At 41.9% G+C, this 26,082-nt stretch overlaps 1 protein-coding gene across 1 annotated transcript in view; it reads right to left on the minus strand.

The window, feature by feature from the left end:
* The window catches only part of ANP32B (acidic nuclear phosphoprotein 32 family member B), a 26,980-nt gene continuing 898 nt past the window's right edge, over positions 1–26,082 (minus strand). Inside the window, exons 2-7 of the mRNA XM_024734462.1 lie at positions 14,946–15,095; positions 11,613–11,735; positions 6,030–6,219; positions 2,768–2,892; positions 1,667–1,742; positions 1–453 (exon numbers count right to left, since the gene is read on the minus strand). Of these exons, the coding sequence (XP_024590230.1) occupies positions 386–453; positions 1,667–1,742; positions 2,768–2,892; positions 6,030–6,219; positions 11,613–11,735; positions 14,946–15,095 (732 nt within the window). The 3' untranslated portion in view covers positions 1–385. The remainder of the gene's footprint in view (positions 454–1,666; positions 1,743–2,767; positions 2,893–6,029; positions 6,220–11,612; positions 11,736–14,945; positions 15,096–26,082) is intronic.

Raw genomic sequence — 26,082 nt, forward strand, 5'->3', positions numbered from 1 at the left:
CAAAATGTTAAGATTTTATTTACAAAGCTTCTTTGTTGTACAGAAAGTAAAAATGCTGTTACAATCTCGGTGTAACTGGCAGCCACAGACCGTTGACTCACCAATCACAGCTATCCACGCTACAGCAAGAGTCTTACACGAAAACCTAACAATGCTTACAATTTTGTTGGGGTGAAGTCCCCAAGCTTGGTGGTGGATTTCCAAGAGGGACTAAATGGAGGAAGGCGGAATGTCACAGGAACTATTCTTTGGCTCTTTGGGTGGGTGGGTGTCCTGGGGTTTGTATCACAGCTACTTTTTTTTTTTTTTTTTAAACAGCTACCAAATCCGTGTGAGCAGTCCAACCAATACTGAACAGTTCTTTTTTTGCAGGTTATTTGGGGTCTTAATCATCTTCTCCTTCATCATCTGTTTCTCTCTTCCTCTTTTCACCTTTCCCGCTTTCTTCCTCTTCTGTACAATAATAAAAATTCATTTTGAGACAACTGGAAAGGCATTTACTTTGCCTAATTATTGCTAACAGAGGTAACAACAATGCATTTTTTAACGGTTGGGAGATAAAACATGATGTAAGCTTGATCAAATCAACAGGTTGTTAATTAAGAAGTTTTAATTCTAAGAAGCATAAATAGCAGCCACGGAACCAAGAAGGGTCAAATGCACAGCAGCACCTCAAATCACAGCAAAGTTAACTCAGTTTTCTCAAGTTAAGTTGCTGTCTAACCAAATGTTTATTTTTCTTACACTTGTTGGTCACCAAAATCAGACATTAGCAGTTATTAAAATAAATAGCAAGGACCCTGGAGCTCCTTAAGCCTATTTCCTCATTTGTAAAATGGGGACAATGGCACTGACTCCATAGGGTTATTCTGAGGATTAAATGAAATAGCACAAGTATTTAGCCTAGAACATGGCAAGACTCAAACTATTGCAAGTTTACATTAACTAAAAAGAGACTTCTCAGACTCCTTAAGTATTTGAGACACAGAGACCTACACGTCGTTCTGTTTTTTCAACTAGTAAAAACTCACTGCTACTTTAATGAAATTAGCTAAATCTGCACTAAATTGTGTTCCAAAAAGCTCCCTGAAGGCAGAGACCAGGTCCTAATCATTGCTGTATCCAAAGTAATTTTAGTCCTGTGACTTGCACTGAGAGAAGATGCTGCTGAGAAAGTATGAACCAACAGAAAGCACAGCAACCAACCCAGTACTCTGAAACTTACACAAGCGTTAGAATCTACTTTCTAATAAATAAACAGATGTTTCACTGGTTTTGGTTGTGGTGGGGAAAGGAATAACACCAATAAAAACTAGAAAGGTGCTATTTATCTACCCTGCAAAGATTACAATCCAATTAAGATTTTTTTTAATGAAAAAATTCCAAACACAGAAATCTCATGCCTAACAGTAACACAAACGATGGGGTCTAAAAACACATGTGGGGACTGAGGCTGGGGCCGCCTATCCTCATACAGGCACTACTAACTGCTGCAGAGCAGGTGGGTGAACCAGTACACACACACTAATGGGGCTTTACAAGTGCTTCTGAAGACCACCAGGGCCAAATGCATTTTATTTTCTTCTCAGTGATTTCAAATTCTAAATTAATGGACATTTCCCTTGATCTTTAACTGAGAGGGACCAAAGTACATGCAGTAACCCACCTTCATCCTCATCCTCATCTTCATCCTCATCGTCTTCATCTTCATCAACTTCTCCATCATGTCCAAATTCTTCTTCCTAAAGAATGGTAAATAGCATATCATTATTAGATTAATTCTGCCAAGTTAAGAAGTACAAAGAGAAACAAGAACTGTCAATTAAATTTAACAGTTCATTCAAAGAGAAAACTGTAATGTTACTTTTATCTACTTTAATATACTGAGAACTGCTGGATTTTCTTAAATTAATGAGCTTAATTAAAAATTTTCTTTAAAAATTGCTTTTCAGAAGTAAGCATTAATTAAAGACATCTTTAATTAGTATACAACTTACGATGGGTAACTCCAGAAATAATTTAAAAAACTTCAAAGCATGTTTGGACAAAGACTTCCATATTCCCTTTCCTATAAAAAGCTTCTTTCAGAAACTTAATTTCATTAGACACCTATGAGATTATACAAATGCTCAGCCTTACGTTTGTACTACAAAAGAACATTTTTTTTTTTTTTTTGGATGATGTCTAATTTTCTTGGCCTGTATTCACAAGTCCCCTTTAGGGTCAAAGTCACTCCTTTCTCCTATCCTTCTATGGTATTCAGCTCCTCAGAGATAACTGTTATTACTGCCTGTCCCATAAATTAGACTACCTGCCTTTTTCAGAGCAGGACCACATTTTTCTTCAACTTTTCATCCTCAACTCTTTAACACAGCAGGTACATAATGCATTTACTGCATTAAGCTGGATATACAAGAAGTTCAGACTTGGTAAACATACCCTTCACTTCAGTACAACAAAGGGGAGGACATCCCATCAGTTCTCAATGTTTCCAGTTTTCTCACCGTACTGAATGAATACTCAACTTGCTGCTGCCTCCCAAAGTTAAAGGGTCAAAACTTACTCTGCAGAGCCAAGCACTGCCTAGTTAGCATTCAGTAAGTATTCTATTTAGTATTTACTAAAAGGGGGACAAGAGCTAAATTAATCAGATGGCCATTAGTCTATTTACAAGCATACTAATTTCTTCAGAAGACTTCTTTTTTGAACAATCCACACTTTTATTTCAATTACAAACGGGAAGAAGGACAGCAAGAGGTGCACTGACCTCCCCACTGACTTCATCTTCATCCTCCTCCCCTTCTACATCTTCGTCTTCATCTTCATCCTCTTCATCATCAAACTCTTCTTCCTCACCATCCTCATCCTCCTCCTTGTCCTCATCTTCTCCTTCTGAAAACCGTCCAAAAGTAATACATCAAATACCCTGTGTGTCTCACAAGGTACACCTACTCAGGTGGTGGGGAGCTTTGGGTTGGTCCACAGGACAAATGCTGGGCCACACCAATGTCAGGGAAAACCACGAACTACAGTCACCTCCTTTCTTGCAAGTTCCTGAGGCTCAGTCCCTTTGACCTGAGCCCCATAAAATCCAGAGGCCAGGAGTCCTGGCAGACCAAGTGTACACTACAATACTTACCGATGAAATGATACAATACCTAGGATTTGCTTCAAAATAAGGAAGGGGAGAAGTGGGTGGGAGTGTGTGTGTCTGTAAAATAATATCAGGCGTGAACAGATCACAGCTGAAACTCAGTAATGGGAACATGAAAGTTAAAGTTAGTTTTACTGTTATTTCTACCTTTGTCTATGTCTGAAATTCTCCATAGTAAAAAGTCACACACACACACACACAAAAAACAGAAAAGATCCACCAACCTCCTCTGGGGTAAGGGTACCAGCACAAACCAGCTGTGCAAATCAGGAACCTGGGAAACACCCATAATAACCCCATGGTGGGGATGGGGGTGGGGGCAGTGGTGGTAGCCAGGCAGGCTGAAAGGCACCTGTGTCCTGTGTTTCTACTCCACTTGGTGCAGGCCTCTCATCAACTAGTTCTTACCTCTCCAGGTCCTGGAGCTCGCTGTGCTCTCTCCTGCCTCCAGACCCCACATGCTCTTCCCTTTCTTTTCTGTGTGGCTAACACTGGCTCAACCTTTGAGTCTCAGTTAAACATCACTTCCTCAGGCCAACTTGCCAGACCCCCAGTCTCAGCTCCTATGCTCTCACACACCTGGTGCTTCTCCATTACCACACACTTTGCTCTCTTGTGATTATTATTTAGTTATGATTACTTAACATTTCTCTTCTTAGTAGACAGTAAGCTCCAAGGGACAGGAACCATGTTTGTTTTTTCTTAAAACTATTTTTAGTCTACTTTTTAGATAGTTTTAAAAGCCTGGCACATAGGAAATTTTTTTTTTAGATAGTTTTAAAAGCCTGGCACATAGGAAATTCTCAAATACTTGTTGCCTGACTGATCTTGCTCTCAAGAACTGCCTTCCACTCTCCAAGGAATTTTCTTTACAGGCTCCTGCACATGGGTGGCTGCTCAACCCATTTAAGGTGGACTTAAATATGGACAACCAGACTGGTTTTTAAGAAAAACTGAGAACAAGCAACGAAGGGACTAAGTGATGTAAACATTTGGAACAAGAGGAAACATCCTATTCAGTGTCCACTTTACCATCTAACATCCCATCTTTTTGCCTTGTCTCAAACCTGCTGCAAAACAGAACTGTAAAATGCTTCCAGAGTACTACGCCACTAATTGCAACCAAGGTGCCTGATGATGTTCTCCACTTTTCTTAACCATTTCTGTCTTATAAACGTTCATCTTTAAAGAGATATTTAAAATAATACTTTAAATACAGTAATGCTGCAAATTCTAGCAACATCAGGAATTCTCGGAGAATAAGTTTTCTTCATGCTGATTGATGTGATCACTCATAGCTCTGCTTCCTCTAAGCCACTCAGGTGAGAAACCTTTTATCCTAAGAGTGACTCAGAGTAAACAAGTCACTGTGCAAGGAAAGCACAAGCTAACCAGGAGGGATAGTTTGGGTAGAAAATATACAAAGATTCTTAAAGATAACAGGATGGGGCTTCCCTGGTGGCGCAGTGGTTGGGAGTCTGCCTGCTGATGCAGGGGATATGGGTTCATGCCCGGGTCTGGGAGGATCCCACATGCTGCGAAGCGCCTGGGCCCGTGAGCCATGGTCGCTGAGCCTGCGCGTCCGGAGCCTGCGCTCCGCAACGGGAGAGGCCACGACAGTGAGAGGCCCGCGTACCGCAAAAAAAAAAGATAACAGGATGTAAAAAACCTTGATCAAATGTCAAAAATAGGGGCTTCCCTGGTGGCACAGTGGTTAAGAATCTGCCTGCCAACACAGGGCACAAGGGTTTGAGCCCTGGTCCGGGAAGATCCCACATGCCGCGGAGCAGCTGAGCCTGCGTGCCTAGAGCCCGTGCTCCGCAACGAGGGAGGCCACCGCAATGGGAGGCCCGCGCTCCACGGCGAAGAGTGGCCCCCACTCGCCTCAACTAGAGAGAACCCACGCGCAGCAACGAAGACCCAATGCAGCCAAAAATAAATAAATTTATATATTTTTTAAAAATGTCAAAAATAAAAAGTATATTTTAATTCCATGTTATAGCTAGAAATTATTTCCTTTATTAATGAAAAATGGAATCCAACACATAGTGCTTTCAAATCATTACCTTTTAAAACTCTATAGTCATATATCAAAGCAGGAAAGATTTTATATTTGAATGTAAAAAACATGTACCAAGTGCTAGGCCCTGTGAATAAAGAGATAAGAAGATAATCAGAGGGACTGCCCTGGTGGTCCAGTGGTTAAGAACCCGCCTTCCAATGTGGGGGACAAGGGTTCGATCCCTGATCGGGGAACTAAGATCCCACGTGATGTGGGACAACTAAGCCACAGCTAGAGAGCTGGCATGCCACAATGAAAGATCCTGCGTGCCGCAACTAAGACCTGATGCGGCTAAATAAATTAATGAAAAAAAAAAAGAAGGTAATCATAGCATAGTTGGAAGGGACAAGAATAGCAGAGTGACAAGTGCTACGAAAGAGGTAAGCGAGGGGATGCTCTGGCACATACAAGGACCTAGGTCTCCAGCATCATAAAATGCTTCCTGGAAGTGTTGACAAAGCTGAGTTGGTAAGGATAAGCTGGCATTAGCCAAGAAAGGGAAACAGCTAGGAGAAAGGCAGGAGACCTGAGGCAATGGTCCTTTTAGTAAACCATAAACCACAAGTACTTCAAAAAATGGATTGAAGCAGTCTATGATCTCTAGGCTCCAAATTCAAGACTAATTAGCTAACAAACCAATTTCTATTTTTATCATTTGAAGACTTCAATGCCCTAAGAGTTTCAAATTTAACAGAACGCCTACATGCATGGATATAAAGTATTTTTCTCAATAGCAAGAGCATTCAGTGGCCTAATCAGGACCTTTGGAAAGCAGAAATTAAGTTCACTGCACGTTGCTTTGTGCCCACTCACCTTCATCGTCCTCTTCTTCATCCACACCATCCACCTCGGCATCTGAGTCAGGGGCTTCACGATCCTCTCGGTCATAGCCATCCAGGTACGTCAGCTGGGGAAGGAGCTTGAAGACACTCTCTCGGTAGTCATTCAGGTTCGTAACCTCACAGTTAAACAGATCCAGGCTTTTCAGACATTCCAACTTTTTCTGAGGAAAAGGATCAAGAAACATACCTACTAAACCAAAGGAACATAAGCAACAAAACCCATCTCCTAAAGAGGTAAAATTCTAGGCTCTGAATTCAATTAGCTGCTACCTACTCAGCCTTGTACATAGGAAAACATTTCAAGTCCTTTGCAACCTTTATATTAGGTCACTAGATTTTTAATTAGTCCTTCCCTTCTACCTCTATCCTCTCAGAGAACTGTTTTCTTTTGGCAGTATGAACAGTCTTAAGAAATATGAATTTGAAATATTTATTAAAACTGGACCTTTTTACAATATGAGACAAAACAGAGACTTTAACAAATTTGGTTCAAAACTAGGTTTTAATGTTTGAGTAATCAAATGACCAATAAGAACTTGCTGGGTTATCAAGCAGTCAGTCTTCAGTGCTCTGGGGTGGTAGAATAGGAAGGGAAAAAAATTTTTCAATGAAATCAATCAACATCAAGATCCTTGACGTTTCTACTTGGGGACATAGATGGGAAACACTCAAGAACAGAACCTAGTAAAGCACAAAGTGTGGTGATGCAGATATCTTCTGGGAAGACAGGAGTCAGTGCAAGCTGGGGGAAAAGAAGGGGGACTCAGAGTTGAAACTTCACAAGTAGAGAAACTTTACACTCTTTTCTTCTTTTTTAATTTTGGGGGAAAAGATTGACACTATTACCAGAACTTTCTGAAGTAAAATTCTTCTGATTTTACCATACCTTCAAGTTTTGTTGTAATACCTCTTTGTTTGAAACCTCAGTTTCATCTATCTAAAACAGTTAAGATCTAAAAACTTGGCCCAAGAAGTTTTCTGAGCAGCCAAAGCGAATAGGAAAATGTCCACATATTCTACTCAGATCTTCATTTGTTATTACATCAGTGTACTAGTATTTCAATACCAGGTCTATTAAGTTTTGATTAAGGGGGAATTAAGAGATTGGGAGGGCAGAGTTAGTATTACAGGCAAGTAAGGAGACAGCAACAGAAATTGACAATAGACCCTCATAGGGAGCAGAAGAGGGGGCAAACCGATAAACAGTAAACACAAAATGTGAAGTACTGTGAGGCCTGGTGCCTTTTAAAATAGGGGCTTGGGGGGCATATGGATATACGGCTTCATAAATTTAACTTTTAATGGTTCTGAGTCAAGAGAAAAGTTTGCCATTCTCTAAAAAATTACTGAGAGGATCTCTGTATGAAGCAAGTTGTAAAAAAATAAATGTTGATGTTTAAAGACTTCGACGCTTTATTGGGAAATCTATTTCAACATTCATAAGGACCTGGGAAGAAACAAAGATGAAACAAAACCTTGTCTGCAGGACTTGAGGTATCTGTGTAGTTCTTGGGAGTTACAAAATCATTTGAAAATCTGTGCTCTAAAGCAGGCCTTGGCAAATGACAGCTGGCTGGCCCACTCCGGCCTGCCTCCTGTAGTTGTAAACCAAGTTTTACTGGAACACAGCCACACTCACTTGTTTATGTATTATGTATGGCTTCTTTTATGCTACAATGGCAAAGTGGAGTAGTTGTGACAGAGACTGCATGGCCTACAAAGCCTAGAAGATCTATTATCTGGTCCTTTAGAGGAAGGGGTTAATGATCCCTGCACTCACAAATCTTCGTCTTCCTGATCAAAGAGGTTCCCACACTGGTTTTATTCTCACTGAACAGCCCTTGGGAACATGGAGCCAAGCATGGAATACAAACAGTGTTACAGCAACAGACAAATGTACTCCTCAAAACACCAAGGTACAGTGATCCAAGAGTTTTGTGGATCCGATAATGTGCTTATGTAAGTCAGTACACTGAGGTCTTAAGAAAGCTGTCCCCAGCCCTTCTGATCATAGGGAGAACTGCTTTTCTGTCATGTAGCTTTCAGATTAGGTTCCCTACTGGACAGCCCCTGACCCCCAGAAGCCCAGGTATGACTTCTTGACAAAGAGGGAAAAAAATGCTGAAATACCACCCCAGACAACTGTAGAACTCTTTCCTCTTCACAGAAAGGTTGACTCTATACCAGCTAAGATAGAACCATGAATATATTTAGGCAGCTTTCCCAGAGGCTCAGTATAAATTCTTCACTCAAAGGAATGAGCCATTTACTGTTCAACATTATTTCCTAGGAATGGATGTGCAAAAATACATACAACTCCAGATCTTTAATGCTCAACAGTGCCCCAAGCCCATTTTCTAATTCTATCAACTAGCCTAGTACACAGGGCCTCCAAGGCTTTCCTGTTTCTGCAACTCTGAATCTGTGACATTTTTTGCTACTTCTTCAGAAAGGACCCATTATGAATAATTCGGACATGCCAAACAGTATGCTAGAAAACAAAGCGAAAGCAAATAAACAACAAAACCCCCAATAACTGTAGGACTCTAGAATTGTTTAAAGCAGTAAAATTGTGCTTTAAGGCCCAAAATACACTACACACAGATTATTCAGGATCCCAATGTAATGTGTAAATACTGCTTAAAAAAAAAAAAACAAAAATAAAAAACCACAACTCTACCATTTCAGAAATTTGGCCTAAAACTAATAGGCTAGCCATAATAAACATTAAACATTTTATTAACAATAATTTTGCTTGCCTTCTTAGAATTTAGAAGGGCTTTGGGGGATGGTTTGGATGGCCCAGGTCTCTTAAAAAAGGTGTCCAAGGAAGTTTGAATTGATGCCTTCTTTGTCTCTCGATTAATGTCCCTGTAGTAAGCAGAGGCATTCACAATCATTGCATTGACTGTAAGAACTGGGCTCAACGTAGACGGAGTTCAAAATGTATGTGGTTGATGAGGATGAGGATGGTGTTTTCCCCACTGAGGAATACTTTCAGAAGTCAAAGTGGACCCAACATTTCCCCCCTTCACCTTCTCCTACAGTTTTATTTATCCTGAAGTTATAACGTCAGGGGACCCACCTAGCGCCCCCAGGAATCTGAATAGAAAGTTCAGGAGAATGGCAGCTCAGCCTTTCCCAGACAGCCCTGGGTGTGTGGCACTGTGGCTCTGTCACTCCCTAGCCAAGTGTGTGACTCTGGACAAGGGATTCAGCCTCTCCTAAGCCTCAGCTTCCTCATGTGTAAAATGAGGGCCATGCTATTTCTATCCATTTTATAGAAATGTTGAGGATTACTAATGGGATAACATACATAAAGCAACCACTACAGTGTATGGTACATAGCAGATCCTCCAAAAATGGTAAATATTATAATGATTATTTTTCTCATACTTCATTGCCCCAGGGGATTGAGACTTTCATAGCCACCAAAGGGCCCTAATAAATCACTGACCAGGTCAGGAACAACTCCCACACAATGTCTGCTTCTGCTCTGCCTCTGAATGCTAGGACACTGACAAAAGCTTCTGATGAAACATCAAAGAAGACTAAGGCTGCCAGGAGAATTAGGCAATGGCCAGTGATTTAGCATGGAAAGGTACTGCCTGGTGCTCTGTTCTAGAGAGAAGGGGTTCCTGTGCTTACAATGACCCTAAATTGATAGCCTGTCATTAACACAAACAATAAAGGCTTAGAGTGCCCCATGGGACTGGGAGACCATCAGCACTTAATTTAGTGCTCCTTTTGGAACTCCCAGCTTAGGTCAATTTGGGTATGGAATAAACTTATAGGTTAAAGAGAAAAGAACACGTCCCAAGGGCAGTGGAAAGAATGATGGACTTGGATTTGAATCCCTACTCGTCATTTATTCTGCAGCTGCTGAGTAATTAAACTTGGTTTCCTCATTTCTAAAAGGAAGACATTCCCTCTTCTTTGCATTACATGAGGATACATGGGCAAATGTTAACATCCTTGAATAAAGCAAACTGCAATAAATGTTTGCTTAAACACTGGAAATGGGGACTGATTTGGAGGAAAACAGAACTAGTGAAAAAGTAGGGAGCCCAAGTATCTGAGTGAACTGGTAACAGAAAAGAGGGGACAAAATTCATGGAGCAAAGGTGAACAACAGGCTCGCAACATTTATGAGAAATGAGCTAAATGTGGTCTACTTAATGAAACATAAAAACAAAGGGACTCGGTAAACAGTGACTAAATCTACATTGGAACAGACCCTCAATTACTATTAGGAGGGAAAAGACCCTATAGTTTTAGCCGGAAATCCTCTTTATTAAAAGTCATAATTTAACTCTATCTTCTCTTGAAATATCAACAGCACATTCTATACAAATGATATGAAGTGCAAATATTTTAATATATTGTGATATCAGAAAAGATAGAGATAGCAGAAGGATGCCTTATCCTCTTGGGTTCTGCTCTGCTGGATCCTGAAAGACAGCTCCTATCTGCTGTATAGCCCCTCTCCCAATTATGTTTGCAAGTTAAGCCAGATGGAAATACTGACTTTATGTACAACAGAAAAAAAAAAAAAAAAAAAAAAAAACCCAGAAAGCTGCCACAAACTTCTTTGGGTGATATGAAACAAGTTTGAGTTTCATTAGCCTTATTAAAATAGAATTCTACTTCTATGAATAGAATGTCATATTTAGGGGAAAAAGTCATTTAACAATCTTGAATTGTTGAATGGAATAGGAATTTCCAGGTGGCAGCCAAAGAGAACAGGCTGTGGGGCTACCCCTACCCTGTATTAACCCCTGCCTCCAGAAGCTCTTTTCTGGTCACTACAAGTTCCACTAGACTGGACCCCCATTAACACAGCTTCCCAACTTACAAAGCAAAGTAAGTGCATTACCTTATCTTATTCTCAGAACTCCTAAGTGAGGTAAGTTAGGCAGGGATTATTACCCTTCCTGCTTCATAAGTGAGGAAACTGAGGCCCAGAGAGAAGAAGCAATTTGCCCAAGGTCACACAGCAAGTCTATAACCCAACTGGCATTTAACTTTCCATAGCTTATCCCAGTATTTAAGACTGAGGAGAATCTGGGGGTTCCCATGCAAAACTTTAGGCAACAGTGATCCAGCTACAACACAAGATCATGAATTAGAAGACCTAAAACTCATTGGAGCTGCCCTTGGCCTGTTCCATCTACAGATCAGATATGTCACCCAATATAAACAGCCTTTTCTGTAAAAGTATAATATAGAACAGTCTGGCCAGTCTGGGGAAACAATTTTAAGATAAATGTTTAAGGCTATAGTTAATATATGACATTTTAAAAGGACAAAAAAGAAAAGAATTCCCCTTTGAAGGAAGCTACCACAATAATAAGGGAGGGAGAGCAAAGTCACAGGAACATGTATGACTAAAGAGGCCCTGATTCTTTAAAACTGGACTCTTTCTATAAGAAGTACTATAAAAAACCACCATTTTCTCAGTCAATTATTATTTCCAATTATTTCCCTCACAATAAAGAAATATGAAAATGAAAATGACCAATAAGTCCTGGTTTTCAAATTCTTGATTACTTACCAAAGGTTCCAGGGTGCTGATATCTTTCAGTTTATTTCCACTTAAGTTTAGATGTGTAAGATTTGGAAGTTTTTCTGCTAACATATCCAGACCTCCAAAGATTCTATTGTCACTGAGCTCAAGCTGTTAAGAGAAAATGCACACAGCACACAAATACACAGAGAAACACATATCATTAAAGTGTTATAAATAATGAATACAGTTCTCAAACACCAAGATCAAATGAGCTCTATTTTTATTAGAGCAGGTGTGTTCATTTTGTTTGATTAAACCCAAATAAGTAGTTTACAGATCCCAGGAACACTTCTGGGAAGGAGAGACATGTTAGGATTAGAAGAGTTGTATTTTCTTAACCAGCTGCTAACTGTAACGGTTTGCTGGCCCCTAACATCAGCAAATACATTTTCTAACCTAAAAAGTGGGTCAAAGCAAATGAGAATTCTTTGAGAAGTTGTAATACTCTATACCTGCCAGGAAGGGTAAATGGTCTGTGCATTCTAAGCAGCTATTCTGTGTGCCAAGCAAAGCTCACAATGCCCACTTGAAACCTAATCTGGTTCTGTTCAGTGTTGGCTCGCCATGGAGTTCTACATCTGGAAGCCACCAGGGAATGTTGCTCTGAAGGCTACAGGAATGGTACAAGCCCTTAAAGAAGCTCCATGATTTTGGAAAAAGGGACTGGGGCAATGGCTTCGAAAGGGCTGACGAAACCAACTCTCCAGAGGACACTTCTTACACAAACCTGGCACTAGCCTTTTTAAGAACCCACTCTAATTTCATAGCTGCAGGTCAAGTAGCACAGCAAGTGGTATGCCAATGAAGGAACGAGCCTTCACCAAGGAATATTGGACTCTTAGAGTGAAAGAAATTGGAGCCTGGAAAAATAAGATGGTTGAGAGCATCTAATTCAAACTCTTCATTTTGCAGATGAAGAAAACTAAAGCCAGACAGCTAGTTTCAATTCTCTTTTAACTGCCAACAACAATGGTAACTGTATCTAACCCTTACATAGTACTTCAGGCACTGTTCAAAGCACTAGAAATCCATGAACTCATTTGATCTCACAATCACCCTATGGGGTAGGTAGAATTATTACCCCCATTTACAGATGACAAAAATGAACTATGAAGAGACTATATAAGTGCCCACAGATCACACAGCTGTTACATCGGTGAACCTATGAGTTGAAGCCAGGCAGGCTAGCTTCAATGTGCTCCCCGCTATGGTATGTACCTAGAACAGCATGACAACTTATGCAATTTAGTCTGGCATGCAATGAAATGAAGTACATAATGCAGAATAGAGGAACTTTTAAAAATTTAAATATTTGTTGAAAAAATGAGTTTAAAAAACAGTAAGTCTGCTGCTTTGGTGTTATTAAGCATTTCGGAAGAGAAAAATGCAACATTTCAATACATTTTTTTCCTTCTGATGGGACAGTCCAGTAAAATATCTAAAATTTCTCTTGGTTGGTTAGAATATTGACACATGTAGTATTCACATCCTTTCAACATGAGTATCTTAGGGAGTAGAGATAACAAGGCAATCTGCCAAAGCATTTAGTGGCATATTTATTTTGAAATGAAATCAATGTGTAAATTTAGGAAACCTGCGACATTTATACACCAAAATTTCTTTCAGAACCTGTTTCTTGTTAAAAAAAAAAAACAACCTGTGCTCTAGGGTAGGAAGAAAATCAGCTGTGAGAACACGCAATGTGCCTTTAAGTTTGGTTTACAGATATCTCTATTCCTCCCTCTCTGACCCTACAAGGTAAGTGATTAATAGGACTTCAGAAGGATTTGATACACTGATACACTGTTCCCTGATACACTGACTTTCTGAATAAGTGTGATAGTACACAGACCATGGTAATTCAGGAAAATGTACCAGGATGCTAGGAAAGCAGAACAGAACACAAAACACACAGTAGGGACCTGCTAGCATCAAGTTTATGTAGATACAGGCTAAAAAGCCATCAGTTTTTTATAGGCTTATCAGAGCTTCCAATGTCACAATAACCTATGCAAACATAAAAGGATTACACTTGAACCTCTAAAGGAAATGACTGTCAGAAAAAAGAAAAAAAATTTACAAATTTAAACACAACAGAATTCTTTCTGACAGGAGGGTTGCCCTGAAACTTATGAGGACTTCCTGAGCATTTATTACCTAAAAAAGGCAAATAAGTAAAAAGCCCTTCTGGATTTTAATTCATGTACTTAACCAAAAAACAAGTCCCTCTCAGAATTCAAGCAAGCAAGTTACAGGAACAGCCTACTCGTCCTTTGCCTCAATTTGATTTGTTTTCTATGTGTATCTTTTTTAGATGAAGGTTCAACTTAAACTCCCTAATAAAGAGATTAGGTAAACAGTGGAGAATTCTGCAACACTGCCATGACCACAAACATTTTCGTATGTAATGGAAAGGATACTGGATTAGCAAATAGGAAGATATGGGTTCTAGCTTTGGTTCCAGTACTAACCACTTCTGTGGGTGGCTTTAGGCAAATTACTGTACCTTTCTGTAATTTCTGGGTCTACTGCTGTGCCTGTAAAACAAGGCTAGAAGATCTAAGTTTCTTCCAGTTCTGACATTCTGGGGCTTTGTGACAGGGCAACGTGCAAGGACATGAAAAAAACATTTTTCTTGAGGTTTTTTTGTTTGTTGTTTTTTTTTGGGGGGGGGGTTGTTAGGGGGGATAGCGATTGGTTTATAATTAGACCAATAAAGCCCTAACAATGGGCCGTCAACTAGGATAGGGAAGTACAGCAGTTTTGTTAAAATGAACTCTTGCAGTCGATCACAACACATTTTAAACTTCCTAGTCATTAAGAATTACATAATGTGTTTGAAATAACATAGACTACAAATTTGAAAGGTCTATACTTCAATTCTCCCTTAATCAACATAAAACACGAAGAATGGGAGGCACCTGTGGTTCTTAAACCAGAGCATACTAAGAACAATGAGTTAACATCATAGCAACAGATTCATAACAAGTAATAAATTATTCACAAAATAATTATTCTTCATAACTACTATTTATTCAGCACCCTACATGTATTATTTCCAAACATCACAGCAATTCTGCAAGGTCAGGTGGTATTACAAGTTTACAGATGAGGAAACTGAGTCTTAGAGAGATTAAGTAACCTGAGGAAGATTTACCCATCAGGGAAACGTTAGAGCTGGAATTCAATCCCAGATCTGCCCAGTTCCAAAGGCCATATGCTTTCTGCTATACTAAACGCTTCCTTACAGATAGAATCATATATTTTTCCCTTCCGTAGGATGGTTCTCTCTTCTACTGTTAAAGAAAAAGCACTTACCTTTTTCAATTTAGGTAGTTTGGGGAGATTTGAAACTGAAATCAAGCCTACATTTATTAAACTGAGGAACTCTAAGTTCACAAATTCAGCTGTTAGGCCCTCAATTTTCCCATCATTTGATTTGCAATTGTCCAGGACAAGTTCTCGAACCTGTGGGTGACAAAGTAGGGAAGAAAAGCTTTAAAAAACATGCAGAAAACAATGCAAAAACTCCAACCATAAATACCCACCAAACCACCCACGTATAGTGGCAGCCTCAACTTAGACCTAGGTCACAGTTATAAATAAATGAAAAATGATTAAGCCTTTAGTAACAATATTCTAATAGATATCAAGGGTGGAATGTCACACCATGATACAAATAAAGATTTAAACTCTTTATTTTCCAGAGACAGAAACTACAGTTCTTACAAGATAAGTGAAGAAATGATACCCCCCTTATTCCTTTTCCCAAGTCTCTTCCGCAAGGGGCAGCTTTAACTACAAATGCGGAGTGAAGATACCCCACCACAACCCCTGCAACCTCTTTAGGCCGAGTCCACAACCCCTGCAACCCCTTTAGGCCAAGTCTTCCTCAAGGCCCAGGAGACTGACACAAGGAAAAGAGGAAAGCTTCACTTTTCCCATCAAGGTCACTAAGAGATTGTGGCTACAGGTTTCTGGACTATACATTTCTACTTTTGGTCTTATTAATCTTTACTAAGATTATTCTAACACTAGGAAAAGATCAAGATGCAAGAGGCCTTAATTCAAAACAAAGATCATTTTGTGTTACATGTAAGAAAGTATTTCTAGGGGAGAGAACTGTTAGACATTAGGTTCCTTTTTCAGGCAACAAAATCTCCTTATTTGGAGGTCCTGAAATTCAGAATTCAAATCCATCCAAAGGTATCACATCTGAAGACTGTGAATACTGATTATTTAATAAAGTCTACTGTGTGAATATCTACCATGATAATCCCTACTGCCATTCTTGCTCTGTGGTTGACTCTGAAACTTGCAAGTTTTAAACACGTTTTGATAAATTTACACTGATGCAAATTAGTTTTAACTGCCAAAGGCATTCTTGCAGTGAATCTAACACGTTTAATAGCATTAATCAAGCATGTATGAGGAGATGCTGATAGTTCTAAAATGAAAATAGGGGCTAGTAGTATCTTTATTCTCTCATACAAAATCCAAGGATACTACTCAAGCAATTGCTAACATTTATGGAGAATTTACTCATTTTTCTTTGTACCACCATACCCTTCCCTCAGTTACAGAGAAGGAAACTGATTTAGAGTTGGTGACACCCACAACACCACAACTTCTTGCTCGCTTCTTCACTACTTCTCACTACTCTACTTCCTCTTCAGAAGCCTTGCTTTCAGGATGTATACAGGCCCATTATATCTTTTGTTTCTTTCTTCCCTTCCTTCCACTTTTCTCTAGCTACCTGGGACATTTTTTCCTCTTCTGATGAAAATTAGCATATCTGAAAACTTAAGGTAGACTGAGGAGAGCAGGGCTCCAGAGACAGATGCTTAGGGTTGAATTCTGGCTTTGCCACTCACAACCTGTGTGACCTTAGGCAAGTCACTTAACCTATCTGTGCCTCAGTTTCCTCATCTGTGAAGTAGAACTGTTATAGAAAGTAGTGCTTGGGGCATAGTGAATACTGGGAAAGGGTGCAGGAGAATGACAAAGACCTTTGCTATTTACTTTATTCCTATCTGTACTAAGTTTTCTACAAGCATGTATTTCTTTTGTATTAAAAAAAAAAAGTAGGACTTCCCTTGGTTGCACAGTGGTTGGGAATCCGCCTGCTGATGCAGGGGACATGGGTTCGATCCCTGGTCCGGGAAGATCCCACATGCCATGGAGCAACTAAGCCCATGCACCACAACTACTGAGCCTGTGCTCTAAAGCCTGTGAGCCACAACTACTGAAGCCCATGCGCCTAGAGCCCGTGCCCCGCAACCAAAGAAGCCACCACAATGGTAAGCCCCCACACTGCAACAAAGAGTAGCCCCCATTGCCGCAACTAGAGAAAGCCCAGGTGCAGCAACAAAGACCCAACACAGCCAAAAATAAATAAATAAAAAACAATACATTTATTAAAAAGAGTAAAACCAGCAAATCATTTTTTTTTAAAAAAAGGTCAACTGTAATCACCCACCAACCTAAGCAGTATACTGCAGTACAACTAAATGTTTCTATTTGATTTGGGGGGTTTTCTATGACTATATCTGACAGAGAATCCAAAAACGTTATACAGAATGACACCAATATGCCAAAAGCCAAGTAAGGAGGAATTTAGATAGCCATTTTGCCTCCCAGCCCATGGGTGTACCTCTTGGACATTTCTCTCAACTGGTAAAATTCTGCTTTAACTAGAGTCATCAAAGTCTGCTGAACCAAATAGCCGAATAGGAATCAAGTAGAAATTGGGAGGGAAAAAAAGATATTAAAGTGGTCCAAATCTGCAAATCTAACTGCTGAGTATGAAAGATGATGGAGAGGAATTGAGGTTCTGGTTTAAAGAAATGGGAACTACGTAGCTGGATGGAAATAGGAAGGAACAGCTTTGGGGATGGGATCGGGGTAGAGGGGGAGCAGGTATATAATGAATACCACAAAGAATACCAAGTTTAAAATTCTCATGAGAAGTCCAGGTGAAAGTATCCCCAGGCAGCTGGACATGAGGGTCTGGAGTTCATGGGAGTTCTAGTTTTAAGTTCTGATTTCGAAGTCATCAGGGTAGAGACAGTAGTGAAAAGATGGAATTCCTAGGAAGAGAACCAAGGATGGAACCTGGGGGATCCTGCAAAGGTGACTTGAGAAGAATCAGTAGTACCCAAAGGTGAAGCATTAGTTTCAAACACCCAGAAAGGTTTATGAAATAAGGCATAAGAAGTTACTGAGGGGGGGAAAAAAAAGGATTGAAAAAAATTAGATAACAATATAACTGTCCATCAACAAAGGACTCATTTCCAGGATACAGTGTATGATGAAAAAGGCACAAAATGTATAAAATGTTTTCATTTATGTCACATATCACACATTCACTTTCTTATATTCTTCTCAGGGAGAGAAATTGACTGGCTGGGGGACTTTTCCATAACCTTATTTAACATTTCTATGATGAGATTAATCTATTAAGAAAAATAAAGGTTAAAAAAAAGGTCACTCCTAGGGACTTCGCTGGTGGTCCAGTGACTAAGGCTCCACGCTCCCAATGCAGGGAGCCCAGGTTCCATCCCTGGTCAGGGAACTAGATCCCCCATGACACAACTAAGACCTAGCGGGGTCAAATAAAGAAATAAATATTAAAAATAAAATAATTTTTAAAAAAGGTCACTGCTAGCCTTGAAATTTCATCAAGCTTCATGATGGCAGGGTCATGTCTATTTTAGTTACCACCATACCTCAGTATGAGAAGGAGCCTTCACAACTGTCACATGCAGAAAAAATGGCATTGGGGTTTGTGTCCGGATTGTAGGGGAATGAGCAGATGATGACACAGAGGAAACCTGGGTATGAAGAGAACCTACTTTCTGATCTTAAGCATAATCACACATTAATGCAAAGCATATTGCTGTTTGTCACTTAATACTTTGGTTTTTTTTTTCAGTCTTTGTATATTTTAAATACAGCAAGATGAAACAATATTACTTAGCATATTTTAACAATTATAAATATTTTTTAATGGCTAAAGAAATTAAAGTGTATGGATGCACCATAAATTACAATCCTCCCTACTGAACATGTTTCCAAGTTTATTATATATAATGCCATGCTATCTTTTTATGTGAAATTTCTTTTGTAATAAGGATTGTTTCCTCACAATCTATTGCTAGGTGAAAAAAAATATAAACGTTAGAGTCTCTGAGTTTTGAGTTCTTTATTTAAAATGGCAACCAATCCCTCTTAACACTTTTTTGTGACCTTTCTTGACATATGGAAATTCTAGGTATTTGCATATAGTTATCTTTTTCTTGAGGATACTGTTTTTACCCTAAGTGAGGAAAAAACCAAACACCCCAAAAGAAATGACAAAAAAGCAGACAAGCCATAAAAATATAAATCATCAGTAAACAAAAAAATCATTCAACAACAACAAATTATAAAAGATACATATTAAAAATGAGATGTTATTCTACTCTTATTGAGGATGGGGCAGCTCTTTCATGGAGAAGAGATGGCTAGGATGGGTACAGGTGCAGGTAAGTTTGTAAGTGGGAGAGTGAGAAGTCAGGGAACGCACACCTGAGACCTTTAATTTTCTCCTTGAGTAGGAGGCAACAGAATGTATTGGGGCGAGTACAGGGAAGGGCTGGGCTGTATGGCTCAGCAGTGAAATCATGTCGCTAGACTTTTCCAGGAAGGCACGTAGTAAAGAAATGGGCTAACCCCAGAACAAAGTTCCAGAGGCACAGTAAGAAGATGAGCCACAAACAAGCACAGAGCAGTGAGAAATTACTGCAGAAAGCAGAGACCAAAGGAGGGTCCACTTAGGGCTGTGCCCAAGGATGACAGGTCTGGAAAGCCTGCCATAAGCAGCGTTCTAGCCAGTCTAAAGTTCTAAACAGGACCCTGGTGAAAAGGTGTCTGCTCTCAGGCATTGTGTCAGCAGCACTTGAGATAACTAAGCCTCCCCTCTCCCCCAATTCCTTCTTGAGGGTGAAGGGATCCAGACTGCCTTACAAAGGAAGGTACATGGGGTGGGGGACATACAATGCCATGGCATCCCAATCTAGACCCAGAATAAATGGGAGGCTCTAATCAAGAAAAAGCGGCCCTAGTTTTTCCTCCTTATGTCCCAAATCCTCCCAGGAGGGAAGGTTGGGCAGGCACTTGTACATTTGTGGGCACAACTCAGGGAGCTATTTGATCCAAGGCAGAGTTACCAGGCTTTCTGATTGAAGAAAGATGACTTAACCTTGGGGGCCAAATTCACTCTTCTTCATTCCTCATCTTCCAACTAAACTAGTTTTTTCTCAAACATTAACTTAAGGTAATCACTTAAGAGCTAAAGACAAAAATCCCAACTGTTTCCTATTCAACTTTTGTTTTTGATAGTTATCAGCAAAGCTGATACTCTAGTTTTTCAATGCAAAATTTGAAATATATTGCAACCAAGTTACAGGGGTTGGGGCTAGGAGCCCCATAGGAGATCAAGGAATTTTCCTTTCATCCTCTCCAACTTGCTCTCATTTCCTACTTCCCTAGCTACTTTTTTTTTATACTTTATTTAATTTATTTATTTTTGGCTGCTCTGGGTCTTCGTTGCTGCACACGGGCTTTCTCTAGTTGTGGTGAGCGGAGGCTACTCTGTTGCGGTGCGCAGGCTTCTCATTGAAGTGGCTTCTCTTGTTGCGGAGCAGGGCTCTAGGCACATGGGCTTCAGCAGTTGTGGCACGTGGGCTCTAGAGCTTAGGCTCAATAGTTGTGGCGCATGAGCTTAGCTGCTCTGTGGCATGTGGGGTCTTCCTGGACCAGGGCTCGAACCCGTGTCTCCTGCATTGGCAGGCGATTCTTAACCACTGCGCCACCAGGGAAGCCCCCCAGCTACTCTTTAAAAAAAAAGAAAATAAATTTTCCGTAACTGGTTGAGTGACCTTCCCCAATCATCAACTATAATTGTTATAAGAGGGGAAAAGAAGATACAGTGGATTAAAAATCATTGAGTTATCAATTTTTTGTTAGAAAATACATGATTATTATAGTAAGTGAAATATGTGGAAATATGTCCAAAAATGTGGAAAGTAACTCTTTCTGAGTTAACCAGTCTTCAAACCTTCCACCCTACTATTATTTTAAAATAATGTTTGCAAAATGACAGTAGAATAGAACATTAGCAGTTCTCAAATGTGTTTGGATGGCAGAACTGTTGGTATGAAGGAAGGAAACACTCATACCCTACTGGTGGGGAGAACCATTCTAGAAAGCAATTTGACAGAGATTCACATTACAAAATGTTCATTTCAATACTACTTACAACAGTAAAAAACCTTCTAACCACCTAATGGGGATGGTTAAATTATGGCCTATGAAGGGCTTCCCTGGTGGCGCAGTGTTTGAGAGTCTGCCTGCTGATGCAGGGGACACGGGTCTGTGCCTCGGCCTGGTCCGGGAAGATCTCATATGCCGTGGAGCGGCTGGGCCCGTGAGCCATGGCCGCTGAGCCTGGGCATCCGGAGCCTGTGCTCTGCAATGGGAGGGGCCACAACAGTGAGAGGCCCCAGTACCGCAAAAAAAAAAAAAAAAATTATGACCTATGCAGACGTTAACAATGAGGCTGTAAAATAATAAACTGTGCCAGAGAAAGATAAAGATGCTTACTATATTTTAACAAGATATTATATGCATTAATAGCATGATCTGAGTTTAGAAAAAAAAATTCTCGTGGACTATACACCAGAATGTCTAGATGGTAGGATGGGTGTGTATGAGATTTCTGAGTTTTAAACTTTTTCCTTATCTATATCTACTATTTTTTTTAGCTTATCTGTATCAAATTTTTCTTCAATGAAGACTGTATTCCTTATACAAGGAAAAGAACCCAATTAGCTGCATGCAACCAATTAGAATATTCCACAGAGCTCAAATCACATCACAACAGACAAAACAATAAATGCCAAAAGTTGGGGGAAAGGTTCTTCTCACGTTGTCTTTTTTTCCTTTTTTTTTTTTTTTAAGGCTGCACCATGCGGCATGTGGGATCTTAGTTCCCCAGTCAGGGATCAAACCCGTGCCCCATGCATTGGGGCAGTGAAGCGTTAACCACTGGAACGCCAGGGAAGTCCCCTCACGTTATTTATTTTTAAAAGTAATTTTTTTTAGTAAATTGGGACTAAGGAAAAACTACTCTTATTTGTGGGATATGAAATGTCTCAGTCTAGCATACAGCCCCCCAGTGTTCCACAGGGGCATTGATTGTAAACCACAGGAACTGCATGACTTTCTAACTTTGAACACAAGACTGGAACAGAGCTAACATCAAGGCTAGATACCCCTAGATTCATAGTTAATGAGGTGCTCGTATCAGTGGCATGTTTGGCATAATAGAAAGATTAGGGCCTCACATAAAGAACAGGTATTTTCTCAAATTCTGGAATATATCTAAATTACAAATTTAGATATAGATAATATCTATATCTCGCTACTGCATGTCTCTTCTCACATTTGACAACACCACCAATTTCTGTGGTATACATGGTATGTTCTAGTACTATACAATTTTCTCTCAGTGAAATAACTGACAACACCAATAATATTTTGTATGAAGTATTTCCTATCCTTGCCTATATTTAAAAACAGTGATCACTGTTCTTTTTGAAGATTATTTTAAAATGCCATCTTAAGCCATTTTTTCCACTATGAGAACAAACCTCTGATATAACGAGGTGCTTTGGACTGAGAAAAAACTGAATTATTATAGTTCTTTATGAGTCACCCCCTTAGGGAAATGAGCATACCGGTTTATAACAGGTGAAATGGAACCTATTATCTTGGTCTGTCTCATGTACTTCGACTAAAGAACACAAGAAGTAAAGTGTTACCAGGGTCTTCTTCAAACCCCAAAATAAAATAAAAACAAAAAAGCCACATTCACAATAAAAGCCCATCTGGGGATTTCCCTGGTGGTTCAGTGGTTAAGAATCCACCTGCCAATGTAGGGGACACGGGTTCGAGCCCTAGTCCAGGAAGATCCCACATGGCGCGGAGCAACTAAGCCCGTGCACCACAACTACTGAGCCCGTGTGCTACAACTACTGAAGCCCGTGCGCCTAGAGCCCGTGCTCCACAACAAGAGAAGCCACCGCAATGAGAAGCCCGCGCACCGCAACAAAGAGTAGCCCTCGCTCACTGCAACTAGAGAAAGCCCGCGTGCAGCAACGAAAACCCAACACAGCCAAAAATAAATAAATTTATTTTTTAAAAATTCCATTGAAGAGAAAAAAAAAGCCCATCTGGTCCTAAAACAAAAACACTGATGATCAAGCCTCCACTTACCCTCCTCAAACAGTCTTAAAGCTCACTTGATGACATCAAGGTCAACCAAGGAATACACTGTGCTGTGCATTTAAGAGCCTCCTGTCATTATACCAATACATTCAATACAAACAGGGTTCTTCTTCTTTCCCCAAATAACAAGAGTCTGCAGGATTCCAGAGGTCAAGGCTACTCTTTAACAGCTGGCTCCACAACATATGGAGCCATGTGACTAGCTGACTTAGAATCATCTTGGAACTTCTCACTTACCTTAAAGATGATGCTTTTGTGCAAAACATTTTTAAACTCTTATTTTAAAATTTCCTACAGCTTCCCCTCACCCCCCAAAGCCTTCAGTTTAAGGTCAAAGCTTTCCCCTCTTAAGAACCTAACTCCTACTCAGTCTCCCTGTAAGAGTCCCTAGGGGAGCCATTCTTTTTTTTTTTTTTTTGCGGTAAGCAGGCCTCTCACTGTTGTGGCCTCTCCCATTGAGGAGCACACACTCCAGACGCACAGGCCCAGCGGCCATGGCTCAAGGGCCCGGCCACTCTGCGGCATGTGGGATCCTCCCGGACCGGGGCACGAACCCACGTCCCCCGCATCGTCAGGCGGACCCTCAACCACTGCGCCACCAGGGAAGCCCAAGGCGAGCCATTCTTTACCCCACAATCCTGGCTGGCTCCCACGACACTCTCCCAAGGCCCCCTTACTTGCACAGTGCAACAGGCACCACTAGGTTCTGAGGCTTCAGGACGGAAGGGGCTGCTCTCTGCATTGTTCACACTGCTTTTCCAGGCCCTGCCATACTGTTCGTACTCAAATATTTATTTAATAAAACCAGTGGATTACGGACTTCCCTGGTGGCAGACTGGTTAGAAATTCGCCTGCCAATGCAGGGGACACAGGTGCGAGCCCTGGTCTGGGAAGATCCCACATGCCGCAGAGCAACTGAAATTAATTTTTTAAGAAGTCAAGGGCTTCCCTGGTTGCGCAGTGGTTGAGAATCTGCCAGCCAAAGCAGGGGACATGGTTTCGAGCCCTGGTCTGGGAAAATCCCACATGCCGCGGAGCAACTAGGCCCATGAGCCACAACTACTGAGCCTGCGCTCCACAAGAGAGGCCGCGATAGTGAGAGGCCCGCGCACCGTGATGAAGAGTGGCCCCCGCTTGCCGCAACCAGAGAAAGCCCTCACACAGAAACGAAGACCCAACACAGCCAAAAATAAATAAATAAAAATTTTAAAAAGTCAAGGTATTTTTTTAAAAAAAGGTCATATATTAAAAAACAAAAACCAGTGGATTACAGTAGGAGAGTGCAGCCCAAAACAGTAGCCACTAGTCACCTGTGGCTTTTGAGTTCCTGATATGTGAATACTGCAACTGACAAACTGACCTTTCAGTATAAGTTAAATAGTCTCACGACTCTAGCCTGTTTTGGGCAAAAGGGCAAGGCTTAAGCTGATTTCTTGAAAAATTAACGCTTGCACATATATATGTTTTAAAAAAGCAATATATTAGTTATTTCATATAAGAACAAATTCCACATACAACTAGCCCAGCTGTACTTCCCAGAAGGAGCAACAGTGCTCTTAGCTGAGTATTTTAAGAGTACTTTATGCACCCCCAAAGAATTCAAATTCCAGATTTTAAGGCACTTTGAAGACCCATGTGTACTTTTCTTTTGGAAAATTTGGCTACATCTAATTCCTCCACATTCTCCTCATTTGGAACTACGCAGTAATAATTCAGACGTCTTAAATTAACAACTCCTCAAAATGAGATCACAACTCTACAAGGTTTACAGTATGAACAAGCTTAACGGTTCAATATACTAGCACGTGGCCGACACAAAATGTCTGACTGATGGACCGAAGGGACCACTGAGGTCAAACCTCAATCTTAAAAACCCAGAGCACCGAGTCGAGACGCCCACCCCCCGAGGTCCTCAGGGACAAACGGGGAGGCTACGAGGTGCAGCGACCCGGCACCTCATTTGTGAAGACCTCAGGAATTCAAAACCTCATGCACACAAGGGAAAGCCGGTTGACGAATTCCCACAAGTTGGCAACTTGTTACCCATAGCTCCCTGACTGCACGAAACGCGCCCATCGCCAGCATCGGCTGCCCCAGGGCCAAAAGACGCCACTCACCCGAAGAAGGGGTCTGGCAGAGGCACGGCCTCCCCGCGCAGGAGCCAGGAAACATGGCCCCGCGCCCGGCCACGGGAAGGCGCTCTAGTTCGCGGGGAGGGCCAGGGGAGAAAAGCAAGCCGATTCTTAAACGTCCACCCGCCGCTCACGCAGCCGCGGCGGGCGAGTGCCGGCCTGGGTCGGCGGCCCTGGAGCACGTGCGAGGACAGAGGCCGCCCGGCCCGCGAGCCCAGCCGAGGCCCGCCCGTGCCCCCGACGCTCGACCGGGGCGGAGGCGGTCGCCTGGCGTTGCCCTTTTAAGAAAGGGGGGGGGAGACGGCAGCGCGCCCAAGAGATGAGTCGGCTGCGGCCGGAGCGCGCGGCTCCAGCCAGAGCGAGCCAAGCCCTGGCGAGGCGGGCACCATACAAGCCGCAGCCTCGGCCCGGGGAGCAGCGGCCCACAGCCACCGCCGGTGCGGACGGGCAGGGCCCGGCTGGCCGAGCCAGCAGGCCGGCTCACGCGGCGGAGGGAGACGAGAGCTCGCCAACATGGCGCTGTGTCGGCCTGTGGCGCGCCCCGGCTGACGCGAGGAGCCGCCGCCGCCCGCCCACACCGAGGGGCCAGCCTCTCAGGCAGGGGCCCCAGGGCTCCGCTGCGGCGGCACGGGGGAAGGGAGAAGCCGCCTACGCCACACCGGCGGCCCCAGGCCGAGCAAGGCCCGCCCTGGGAGGCCCGGACTGGGGAAGGCCCGGGGGGCAAAAAGGGAGCGAGAGAAATGCCGGAGAAAGTTTTATTTTTAGGCTTGAAAAATGGCGGGAACCGCATCCTTTTTTCAAACTTGGCCTGGGGAGGGGCGGCGGTTGCGCCACCGACGCCGCCCGAGCTCGCCCCTCCCCCGCTCCGCGCGCGCCAAGCCATGCCCGCTCAAGCCCCCCAGCGCCCGAGGGGACCTCCCGTCCCCCTCAGAGGCCAAGAGCCCCCTATTCGCCCCTCGGCCCCTGCCCTAGCCGGGCCGGCGCCAACCGCG

Source organism: Neophocaena asiaeorientalis, unplaced genomic scaffold, assembly GCF_003031525.2.
Source record: "Neophocaena asiaeorientalis asiaeorientalis breed wild unplaced genomic scaffold, Neophocaena_asiaeorientalis_V1.1 scaffold192, whole genome shotgun sequence".
NCBI lineage: Eukaryota > Metazoa > Chordata > Mammalia > Artiodactyla > Phocoenidae > Neophocaena > Neophocaena asiaeorientalis.